The sequence below is a fragment of the Centropristis striata genome, chromosome 22, assembly GCF_030273125.1.
Source record: "Centropristis striata isolate RG_2023a ecotype Rhode Island chromosome 22, C.striata_1.0, whole genome shotgun sequence".
NCBI classification, from domain to species: domain Eukaryota; kingdom Metazoa; phylum Chordata; class Actinopteri; order Perciformes; family Serranidae; genus Centropristis; species Centropristis striata.
This window is the reverse complement of record NC_081538.1, coordinates 21621920-21634346: the sequence shown is the minus strand read 5'-3', so window position 1 is coordinate 21634346 and position 12427 is coordinate 21621920. Positions and strand designations below refer to the sequence as shown.

General features: G+C 37.8%; 1 protein-coding gene across 1 annotated transcript in view; it reads right to left on the bottom strand.

The window, feature by feature from the left end:
- Nucleotides 1-12427, bottom strand: part of LOC131960422 (copine-8) — a 113047-nt gene that overhangs the window by 32802 nt on the left and 67818 nt on the right. The window contains exons 10-13 of the mRNA XM_059325643.1: nucleotides 8268-8309; nucleotides 6214-6289; nucleotides 1346-1399; nucleotides 1069-1130 (exon numbers count right to left, since the gene is read on the bottom strand). Of these exons, the coding sequence (XP_059181626.1) occupies nucleotides 1069-1130; nucleotides 1346-1399; nucleotides 6214-6289; nucleotides 8268-8309 (234 nt within the window). The remainder of the gene's footprint in view (nucleotides 1-1068; nucleotides 1131-1345; nucleotides 1400-6213; nucleotides 6290-8267; nucleotides 8310-12427) is intronic.

Sequence of the window (12427 nt, the reverse complement as noted above, 5' to 3'; positions counted from 1 at the left end):
CCCAATGCACATAAAAAAGGTTTATTTTCATTCCAGCTCAAAAAATGACTATATCGGTCAGCATATCTGTTATTGATGAATATTCCCTCTCTGAAATCAGTATCAGCAACAGTCTCAAAATCCCATATCGGTCGGGCTCTAAGCTGTACTACCTACAACAACAACATCAGCAACATCCAACTAATCAATGTATCACAATTTAAGGTCAGCTTTACAGGCAAAGTCCTTTAAATCATTTGTGGTGCAAGGAGAAGACAGTGGAGCGTAACAAGTCTTGGATAATCCTCTCATTGGCTCAAGCAATTTCGGTCTGGCTTTTTGCCCTCCTGCTCTGAGCTGTGTTTAAATCCTCCTGAAAAGAGCAACAGCAATGGGGAAAAAGCAAACCGGAAAATAGATTGCGTTGTTGTCTTATGAGTTTGCCACCGAGAGAACAACAAGAAGATTTTTTCCCCCTTAAAGTCGAGCAAAAACTTTATCCAAAGAAAAATCCTAAAAATGCAAGCTGCCTTTATTGTAGCAGCTAAAAAGACACAGCTACAAGGGCAGCAGGAATGGGAAAAATACAAGGACTAAAATGGATATTTCCCCTCCCTCTGTGAGTCTAATGAAGGCAGAGTGTGTAGGCGAGCGTTCACGGCATGCCTGGTTGCACACGGTCAACCCTCCTGAGCAACATACAGTGCTAAAACACAATAAAAGAGAACACACAAGGACACACACACACACACATCAGTCTGAGCCCTGTATGCTTGACTTCAGGTCAGCCCATCTGCCAGTCTCTCTCTCTCTCTCTCTCTCTCTCTCTCTCTCTCTCTCTCTCTCTCTCTCTCTCTCTCTCTCTCTCTCCACCTTTCACTGTCCTTCTCTCACATGCAAATGTACACTTTTTCCATGTGATTCACTCAAACTGAGGGATCATTTTCTTTGGCATATTGCAGACACGGAGTCATGATGGGGTTATTATCGAGACAGGGACTGGCACACTCAGCATGCCACTTCTCATTAAAGGGACTACAACCCTCATCTCTCTGTGTGTGTTCACTGAATGCATGGTCATTGACCTACCCTCCTTTGATGTAGTCCAGGAAGGTGACTTCGATGTCCACCAGGAATGACAGCAGCGTTACCTGTAAGAGATACGGCCACAATGAGCTTTGTGTCAGTGATAATCACTTTCAGGTGTTGCCTCTGATGGGACCGTTTCTTAGTCTTTCTGAGCGGTTCAATGACAAAATGGAACACTCAGCAGTATTAAAGAGGCACCCATGTGGAGCAACTGTAGTGGAGTAATGCAACTTTATGTATCAAGGACAAGATTCATGATTGATGGATATTTGCTCACCGTTCCAGAGTTGAGGTATTTTTTCTTCCTCCCCTTCTTCTTTGGATTTATCACCTAAAAAAAGACAATATTCTCTGTTGTGACTTCTATTCATTCATTCATCAACCTTTCCTTGTGTTTAACAACGCTTGGTGTTAAGGAGAACTGGCACCTCCTGAGGGAAATATCTGGCTGTTTAGCTGCAAAATGCTCCGCTAGCTGCTAACTTTATATGCCCTTCGGTTCTTGGCAGGCAGTGTACGTGGAGTTTTTACTTTTTTTTCACGAGAAACATCTGCCACCCGTTTTTAAAACGACCCCTGATGAGAGCAAGGAGACATAAAACATTAAAGTTGTGGACCGGAAACAAGAGAAGAGCTGAAAGATGGTGAAATGCTCCTCAGAGATTAGAGGAATGGTGATAATTTCTGTGGGTTTGTCACAAGTGACCTTAAATTATATCCAATTTAAGGAGCCATGGTTTTGATTCCTCTTTTCGGGTCCTGAAACTTTTGAACTACTGCACCTCCATCTACATCACGGGCAAGGCATTACTGTTTGTTACAACAATGTAGCACTTTAAATGTCTCCAATAAAATTAAATATACTAAAATATACTAAAAACTATCTTCTCTTCTCATTTAAGAGTGTTTGTGGCAGCCTAAATCTACCAAAATAAGGCTTGTTTTTTGTTGGTGGGGTACTTTATTAGGAACTTATTCATAGTCAGTGTGTAACCTGCAGTAGATGGCGGTCAGCACACCAGCATGAAAGCTAAGTAATGTACTGCTGTGGACAGGTGGCAGCAGCAAAAAATATTTTTGCCACCTAAAAAAAGTTGAGGCAGCCCTGTTTAATAAAACACAGGGGGAACTGAAGTCGTTATCTATGCTCTCATCAAAGCCACCAGACTCTCATCAAACCTTGCAGAACATGAGAGTTGCATGTCTACTGCTGCCCCGATCAGTTAGTTTGTTATTGTGTGACTTTGCCGAATCCAAACTAACCCCTAAAATACTAAAGTCTCACTGTAACAAAAACTCACCAATTAAGGCAGTAGAGGTTAAATTACTGTTTTTGTCAAAGGAGTCTGGTGGCTTTGATCAGAGCAAAGATAAACAGCTTGGTTACTTCTGCATAAACCTAAACAGGACTGTGAAAATATTCTAAATATAGCATAAATTTATACAGTAGTGTTCAATATATTAGCAGTCCAATGTGACTAACCAGATTAATCCAGGTTTTTAGTATATTTTTTATTGCTACATGGCAAACAAGGTACCAGTAGCTGCAATAGATTCTCAGAAATCCAACAAGACCCAGCATTTGTGATATGCAGCTCTTAAGACTGTGCAATTGTACAATTAGTTGAAAGGGGTGTGTTAAAAAATAGCAGTTTGGCATTCAATCAGTGAGGTCATCAATTTTGTGAAAAAGCAGGTGTGAATCAGGTGGCCTCTATTTAAGGATGAAGCCAGCACTTGTTGAACATGCATTTCTCTATGAAAGCCTGAGGAAAATGGGTCATTCAAGACATTGTTCAGAGGAACAGCGTACTTTGATTAAAAAGTTGATTGGAGAGGGGAAAACTTATAAAGAGGTGCAAATAATTATAGGCTGTTCAGCTAAAATGATCTCCAATGCTTTAAAATAGAGAGCAAAACCAGAGACACGTGTCAGAAAACAGAAGACAACCATCAAAATGGATGGAAGAATAAGAAGAATGGCAAAGGCTCAGCCAATGATCAGCTCCAGGATGATCAAAGACAGTCTGGAGTTACCTGTAAGTGCTGTGACAGTTAGAAGACGTCTGTGTGAAGCAAAAAAAATGCTGATTCTGAAGCAAAACCAAGAAATGTAAATGAATTGTGGAATGTTGTTAAAGAATCTTGGAGTGGAATAACAGCTGAAAGGTGCTACAAGTTGGTTGACTCCATGCCACACTGATGTGAAGCAGTTATAAAAAACTGTGGTCATACAACTAAATATTAGTTTAGTGATTCACAGGATTGCTAAATCCTAGGAAAAAAAAGTTTGTAGAAAATATTTTTGTGTTTTTAAAGTCAACGGCAGACACTGCTATATTTTTGAACACACCCCTTTCAACTAATTGCCCAATTGCACAGCCTTAAGAGCGTGCATATCACGAATGCTGGGTCTTGTTGGTTTTTTGAGAATCTACTGCACCTTCTGGTACCTTGTTTTCCATGTAGCGATAAAAAAAAATACTAAAAACCTGGATTAATCTGGTTAGTCACATTGGACTGCTACTATATTGAACAGTACTGTATGTGTTGCTGCTGCCCCCGTCCACAGCTCTACATTGCTTCGCTTCTGTGCCGGTACTCCTGCTTGCTTCTCCAAACTGGAAGCGTGCCGACCACCATCTACTGTAGATAATCCACTGACTATGGATAAGAACCTCATACAACCATATTTCAATAAATCCAAACTATCCCTTTATAAAACAACGGAATCTGATTCTGAATCACTAAATGCCAAACAATAGTCAACCCTACATTCATCAGGTTGTGTGGAAAATTTGAATCTATATATAGGTGTGGTAACCTCAAATACCCTAAACCTTGAATATTCTTTTGAACACTGCTCTCACAGCACAACATAGTCAGAGGAGCAGCTGAATCCAGAGGTGGATTATGGCTCTAAACTGGCTGGTATGACTTCATGAATATGTACCAGGACACAAAGTGATGCACAGTCAACCTTCATTGGATGAAATGTATCTAAACAAGCTTTATGTTGTGCTTTAAGTATTGTTTTTGTGAACAGATTAGAGAAGAGAGGGCTTCAATTGATTCTGTCTCTCATATTGATGCCTGAGCTCATTAAAACATACAATTGCTCCTGTGATGTGGGGAGACAGACCTGGAACTCCCTTTGAATCCCAAACACTGCACCAGAGCTGTTAAATCAGAGCTTTATGGTGTAATTTAACTGTGCCAAGGTTAAACAGAAAGAGAGGGCCGCAGGGAAACAACATACAAATGTGTGGATTTATGCATTTCTCCTTGGTTCACATTGCAACCGGTACACACAAGGACACAGAAGGTGAGGTGCAATGATTGAAACGTGGCTGTAACACACACACATGCACACACACACACACACACACAGAGGGTCTTTTGCAATGCAGAGCAATCTTCTCTCTAACTGCCAGCTTTACGTTGGAGTTCAGGGTCAAGAAACAGGTCAGATATCACAAAATGACTTTCTGTGTTTGTGCTTCTATCCCTTTACTACTTCACATACTTAGTAATGCGCCTCTGCATGCACCTTTGAGCACCATCTCAGTGGTTTTAGGTAGCTGTTTAAAATGACAGTCCCCTGTGTGCTCTCCTCTCTATGTGGTACTCTGTTAATCAAGAGCTGTTGACTCTTCCTTGGAGAAGATATCCCAGCTATCCATCATAACTGTCTGTCAGTGTGTGTGTGTGTGTATGTGTGTGTGTGTGTGTGTGTGAGTGAGTGAGAGAGAGAGAAAGAGAGAGAGAGAGAGACTCTGAGGATTAAGATTTTAGTTTGCATTGACATGAGAGAATCTATAATCTCAATCATTGATTATTTTCCACACAAAAATCAAATTGTAATATGTTAAATTATAAGCATTAAAAAATCATTCTATAAATCAGAAATATATTATTTTCCACACGTTTTAGAATATTTTCCTAACTTTTTTTCAGACTAGGAATTTTCCAAATTGTTTATCTGTACACCATCACTGTGGAGATGAGTGGGATTTGGTTTTTGAAAATTACAATAGCAACTTGCCCTGATACAATGATAATGAAAATAAAGTGCTGCTACCACAGAGAAATTGTTTGCTCCTAGTTTGGTCCCCACCCTGACAGTGGTGTGCATGCACCTTATAACAAATATTGCATGTACATGATAGATATCTACTCTGATGTAGGTGGGAGGAGGCAATCAACGTTGTCATACATATGGCTGAGTTGCATTGTGGGTAATGTAGGCAGCCTGTTTTGACAAAAAAAAGAGATGTGAAAAAGAATGTGTGGAAAATAAAAGGACAATATATATCTGGTTCTGCTGCATGTATTTCTTTATCCGTCCACTGAGAACCAGACAATGTTGTGCACCGCTACATCGATGGAGTACTTTTTAAATTACTCTTTGCATTCTCTCCCTCCTCATTTGTATCGGTTACACACATACTATTCCCATACATTTTTATAAAGCTCAATATTCATGCCTAATCCAACATGATCTGAAAACTTTTCTTTTGTTGCTCTGCAGTCTCATGTGTAGCTGTATCTGGTTTGTGTCTCTTTCTATGGAAAGTGACTCTAGCAAAGAAAAATGGGCAACATCCATAATGTTTTATCTGCTCTATCTCCTACTGCCTCAAGATAAATGAGTATGATACTATTAATAAGTTGTTTTCAAGTTAAAATGCTCTAAAACTGTCTTAACCCATTGACGCCTAAAACTGCCTGTAAAACCTCTGGGCGATTTTAAAATAGGCCCCTAAAACCTGAAGTTTTTCTGGAAATCCAACAGAAGCGTCAACGCTTCTCCTAAATAATAGATTTTTCAGCCTCTGTAGCAGATAGAAATGAAATTCAAAAAGTATTTGAGAGCTTATAAAAATACTACAAAACGACGTATCCGCTTTCCAGGCTTCAATGGGTTAAACTGTGTACAAACATCAGGATTTTTCAATATGTTTAACGTCCCTGCCAGATTTTTAACAAAAAACCGTTGAGTACGGCAGAACTGAGAAGGCAGTTGAGTTTACTCTGACTTAACATCAGTCGAAAACGGAGAGAGAGAGAGAGAGAGAGAGAGAGAGAGAGAGAGAGAGAGAGAGAGAGAGAGAGAGAGAGAGGTCTGAGGAGGAGAAGACTCACCTCATAGACGTTGAACTGGCTCTGCCCTCTGGATAGTTCTCTGTAGCTGGTGCTGAACTCTCCAATGAAGTCGTGACTACAGAGAGAAGCCAGGAAGACACAAAGCAAGAACAAAAGGAATATATTAAAACCACAGTAGTGTTTGACAATATATTCCATTTCAATATTTAGGTTAGCTCTTACAGACCTCAAGTTAGTGACAATCCCAACATGCAGCATCGAAAAGCAATATTGTCAAACCCAGTGAAGTCAGAAGCAAAATAAATTGTTTCATGAAAAAAAGATCACTTATGTAACCTGAAGCGAGAGTTTATCGAGGGTAAATGAAAGGAACTCAAGAAGGAGAAAAGAAGCCACCGAGCAGTTTAATGTACACCGACAGTCGTAAGAAACCCAACAGCTTGTTGAAAGTTGTTAGCATTTCTCAGCCCCATTGAAAAACATTTCACCAAAATGTCAGTGTGTTCCCGCTTCAGATGAAGAGTGACACTGAATAGATTCCAGAGCATAAAGAAGAGAGAAATCACTCCCCGTTCAACTACAGTTTGACAAATGTCACTCCTCTTTCTTTCTTTCTGACTGTCACCAGCCAGAATCCAGACTCATCATTAAGCAGTCAATCTGTGACGGTCCTTCACCCAGAACTTCTTACCTACTGAAAATACAGATTGGTTTCAATTATGCGTGACTTGGATAGGATTAGCCGTACACATGAAACTAACGCGTTGAAGCTATAAAGTAATAAAGGAATGTATTCTGCCCGTTAATTGGTGATTACAATCCTAAAAAGTTGGGATGCTGAGTAAAATATAAATAAACAGAATGTATCAAAAATATGTCACAAAAGATTATTATTCTATTATAATGATCATATTCTGTTTTATTCATGTTTTGGACAATGTCCCAACTTTTTTGGAATCAGGGTTGTAGTATCAGCTCAACTGAATTAGAACTTTGACTGAGATGATATCAATAAAGTATAAATCACAACTTTGCTCAGGGGAAAAAACAGCAAGTCGAGGTGAATGGAGCCATGCAGTGCACATGCAGCAAAGTGAGCGTTCAGACAGCCCTGCTTTTAAAAATGCAACAGGAGTTGCTTCAGGGAGACGAAAAACAAAATCTAATCAAGGAAGTTCAAGTTGAAGTTTCTGTCTGTCTGAACACGGACTAAAGCTTCATTCACACTTCTGCAGTAAAGTAAAAAACAGCCAGTAGTGGAAAAAGTACTTAGATCCCTTACTTAAGTAAAAGTACTAATACCACACTGTGAAATTACTCCACTACGAGAAAAAGTCCTGCATTTAAAACTTACTGAAGTATCAGCATCAAAATGTACTTAAAGTATCAAAAGTAAAAGTAAAAAAATAGTATAAGTAGAACAAACAGAAGCATCTTGCCAAAGTGAGAGGAAATCATTGTTATTGTATCCCAAGTTTGCAAAAAAAAAAAAATATTAAGTGACATATTAATTTAATTCAATAGCTGTGGACCTCCAAATTTGCTTTGAAAAATATGATGTCTGAATGTATGATAAAATGGTAAATGGAAATATTTTTTTGCCTGGCTCCACTCAGATGGTGATATATATTCCAAATGTATTATTGTTTTATTATTTCTGGTGAATTTATGTAAGCAGTATTTCACTGTTATCCAGGTAGGGCTCATTGTAATTACTTAATATACGTTTATGTAGTTTAATTTATAAATGTGTAATTATTTTAAATTGATCGTATTGATTCATGTTAAATATTGGCCCATAAAGTAACTAAAGCTGGCAGCTAAAAGTAGTGCAGTTAAAAGTACAATATTTGCCTCTAAAATGTATTGAAGTGAAAATATAAAGTTACTTATGTGGAAATATTCAAGGAAAGTACAAGAAGCTCACTTAAGTAAATGTACTAAGTTACATTCCAACACTACAAACAGCAGAGGTGTGGAACTGTATTTAAACACAGTCTGTCCCAGATGAATAATGATATGTCTTTGCACATAAATTATAAACATAATAATAGAAGTGGACAAATAAAATAGAAATCAGGAACAGGAATTACCTGCCATCTCTGTCCCAGTCGTACACCTCGACCTTGATTGTTCTGTTGGGAGAAGCACAAGATGAGAATCAGATTAAAAAGACAGGTTTGTTTTCTTTTCCTGAATTATGAGTCGATTTCTTGAGGCATTGCGATGCTGAGCTGTAACATATCTAGAAGGTGGAAGATGTTGCTACAAGACAAGAAGAAAAAAAAGCAATTTGTGCAAACAAACTAAAGTGACTTACTATACTGAAGTGCTAAAGAGCTCTTCTGCTCTTATGAAATTATAAAAATATACATAGATGTTGTGTCTAGCACTTGATCAGAAGAATGCTCATTTCTTTTGTCATTGTTGTCATGGAGCCATTAAAAAGACACAGGTCCATTCTGTAGCTTATCGTTATTCGAACACATTGTCTGCCTGTCATTGCATTTGCCTCCGGTAATGTGCTCTTCTCATCTCCAAATACATCTATTTCTGCATCCCATTATAACATACAAGGAAATGGGGGAAAAAAAACAGAATAGTCTGCAAGAGGCAGATACGCTGAGCTATCACTCCCATCTAGCAATATCTTCAACAGGAGGGTCATTTCTCTCTGACAAAAGCAGGAGAGCGATAGGTAGAGAGCGAGACGGGTGAGGCCGACGGATAATAGAACCGACTGAATTAAAACAGACGGAGCAAAAGGCACTCAGAGAGAGAAGAGGGGGGAGAGAGGAGAGGATGGTGTGAAAACAACTCAAAACTGACAGAAAATAAGTAAAAGACGGACAGAGTGGCAAAATCATATAGTGCTCGTATTCTCAGGCGATTTACGACGGCGTATTAGGTATGAAGTAAAAACAAAAGTACAGACCCGGGGGAGGGGACAAATACAAAACACTATTTTTCAGACTTTTTTTTCCATAAATCTGCTACTTTTTCTCGTAGATTTGCCTCTTTTTTCCCCCCATAAATCGGCAACTTAATTTCTAGCAAATTTGCCACTTTAATCTCGTAAATTTGCCACTTTTTTCTTGAAATATTACCCCCCTCCCCCGGGACCGTATATATACCTTTTGCATTTGACTGTATAAAAGTTTATGAGCAGACTTGCAGTACCAGTCAAAAGTTCAATGGATTTTCTTTATTTTTTATTATATTTTCTACATTGAGGATTAATATTAAAGACATCAACACTATGATGGAACACATATGGAATTATGTAGGAAACAAAAAAATGTAAAAAAAAAATAAAATAACAGAATATGTTTTACATTTTAGATTCTTTAAAGTAGCCACATTTTGCTTTGATTAACTCAAACACATTAAAAAAGGCAAGAAATTCAACAAATTAAGTTTTGACAAGGGGCACCCTCAAAAATGACATGTAAAAAGGGTCTATTAAATTAAATTAATTCTAAATTCCAAAATGAAGGGAACATTTTGTGGTAATGGGTCGGACTAAAGCAAGAATAAAGGTGTGATGCAGCATTGATTGAAAATGTATACAATAAGCTTTAAATAACAGTCCATTCAGGCAGGGTCCTTTTTTATCCCAGAGGACAAAAGGTGTATGGCAATCGGGAGGACATTACAAGGGTTCATTTAAACCATTCAGGTGACACCTCGTGAAGCTTATTGAGAGAATAACAGAAGTGTGCAAAGCTGTCATCAAAACAAAAGGTGGCTACTTCGCAGAATCTGCAATATGGAACATATGTTTTGTTCAACATGCTTTTGTTTACTACTTTAATTCCATATGTGTTCTTTCATTGTTTTGATATCTTCAGTATTGATCTACAATCTTGAAAATAATAAAACATTTAAAAAAAACATTGAATGAGAAGGTGTGTCCAAACTTTTGACTGGTACTGTATATTTTATGACTCTTTCTTCTTCTGAACTTACTTTAATTGCTTTAGAGCTTGTGCAGCTTTCTAAAACAAGTGGTCCCTAATTCAAAAACCTGAGCCAAAAATGCACTTTTAAATCCTCATCATGTTTCAATAAGAGACGAAGTGGAAGTACAAAGCAGCATTAATGAACCTTAAAGCTGCTTAGAGAGCCAGATGCACATTAGAGGAAAGGAGGCAATAAAGGTAAGGAGTAGGAACTGATGCTGACGAATGTCTCCTGGTTGGAGACTCTTTTTCCTCCAGAGGAACCAGTATGTGGAGAGCTGTGTGTGTATATGACTCTCATTAATTCATTGTTATACCACATCTTAGTAGGATACATCGCCTCACTGTGAGCTTTGATGTGCTGACAGGAAATTGACAATGATTTCACTTGTTAATCTTGTGTTCTCACTGCATGTGTGTATGTGTGTGTGTGTTGAACACAGGCCCATCACAGCACCTATCAGTAGAAACACAGTTCTCTATTGTTTGCCAGCTTGAGCTCCCTCTTATCTCCTCTCCCAGGCTGCAGAGAGACAGACTCAGTTCTCAGTGTTTGTGTGTGTGTGTAACTGTATGTGCAGTCTACTGTGACTTCCCCACATTGATAAGACTCAACTCCTCTAAATAGGCTTATTGGACCAAACTTCAGATCGATACTGCTGTCTGCTAGCTGAGCTAAGCTAAATCCTGTGGTCTGCTTCTTTGTACCCTTTTAACTACACAGCTGCCGCAGATAGACACACAAGGCGGACACGATTTCACCTGCTCCGATCTGAAGTTGTGCCCCCATTAGAAAGGGAGTTTTAAGTTATGCAAAAAAATGAAAGGGCTGGAAGTCAATCTAACATCAATATAAAAGTAAAATCGATTTTCTTTACTTGTTTTTTTAATAACAATTTGCATGATGTTGCCTGGAAAGAACCATATTAGTTTGTATTAATTAAAGGCAATGCAGAGGTAGTGTAATTAATTCCATTTAATTGTTAATGCAATCAAGAAACTTTTTAATCAGAGCACTGCAGGCCAGCTTAACATAGGCAGGCAAGCAGTCAAGTTAAACTAAAGTTAATACTAGTAAATACAAGGTCATGCCCTATCTCACAATGTTAAAGATAAAACCAATTAGTGTATCTGCCGTGTGGTTCTGATCCACTCCAAAATGTCATGGGTACATGCCTCGTACATGCAACTATCTTCATCATAGTTCCATGAAAGTCGGGCCTATTTTTTTTGTAAACTGATAAAGAAACCCAACAGAAAACATAACCTCCCTGGCGAAATTAATAAAAGGATATTAACTTCTAGCTATTTTACTTTAGTACCAAATTATTTATTAAGTATTTCGTATTTTGTAGACTATTTCGGTGGAATTGTTTAGGAAATGACTGACATATTGATAACACATATTACCAAAAAAAATACTGTGGTCCTTTAAAAGGAGATAGATGTTTTGAATGGCAGTTGTATCAGCCACAAATATATCTGAGAACTGACAGCGAGAGTCCTGTCCATCACAGAATCAAAATCAAAAACATACAGTGGATCTACTGATCCACTGTATGTCATGTCCACCAGATCCATCATTTTAGATCAGGAAAGTTGTCGGTTCATTGTAGACTTTGTTGTTTGTTGCGTTGTTTTACATATCCTAATGACAATTTTTGACAATGATTTCACCTTCTAAAACACGAGATCTATATCTGACGTTTAGAAGAGTAAGATTTTTTGCTGTCTTTAGAAAATGCTTTTTAACCATACTGTTGATGGTTAAATACAGAATTTATTCACTAATTTCCGACAAGGCAAAAAACAATTCCATTTAGCATTTTATCTTACACGACAAACATTTTTTTAATCAAATTTGGAGGTCCACAGCTATTGAATTCACTGATTTTTGCAAACTTTTAGGATACAGTTTTTTAAAATTCTCATTTCATCTTGAAACATATGGCGAGATACTTCTGTTGGTTGTTGGTATTTGCTTATTTTGTCTTATCTCTTTGTTTTTCTGTTTCTTTCTTTACTTTTCTCTAGTGTTTTAGCTTGATTTGTGTGTTTTGTATATTTAGATGTTGCTTGTGCTATGTTTTTGTTTATTTGTTTTGATTTGTTATAAATTCATTGTAGGCTTCTTTCCTCTTCTGCACTGTATTGCAAGTTTTTGTAATTTTTTTTTAGATTTTGCAAATAAATGAACAAGCTTAACTAAACTATTTAGGAAGATAGAATTCCCATTAACCTGAGCTCCTACCAGTCACACGCTAGCACTCCCCCAGTGAGCACAGCTACTG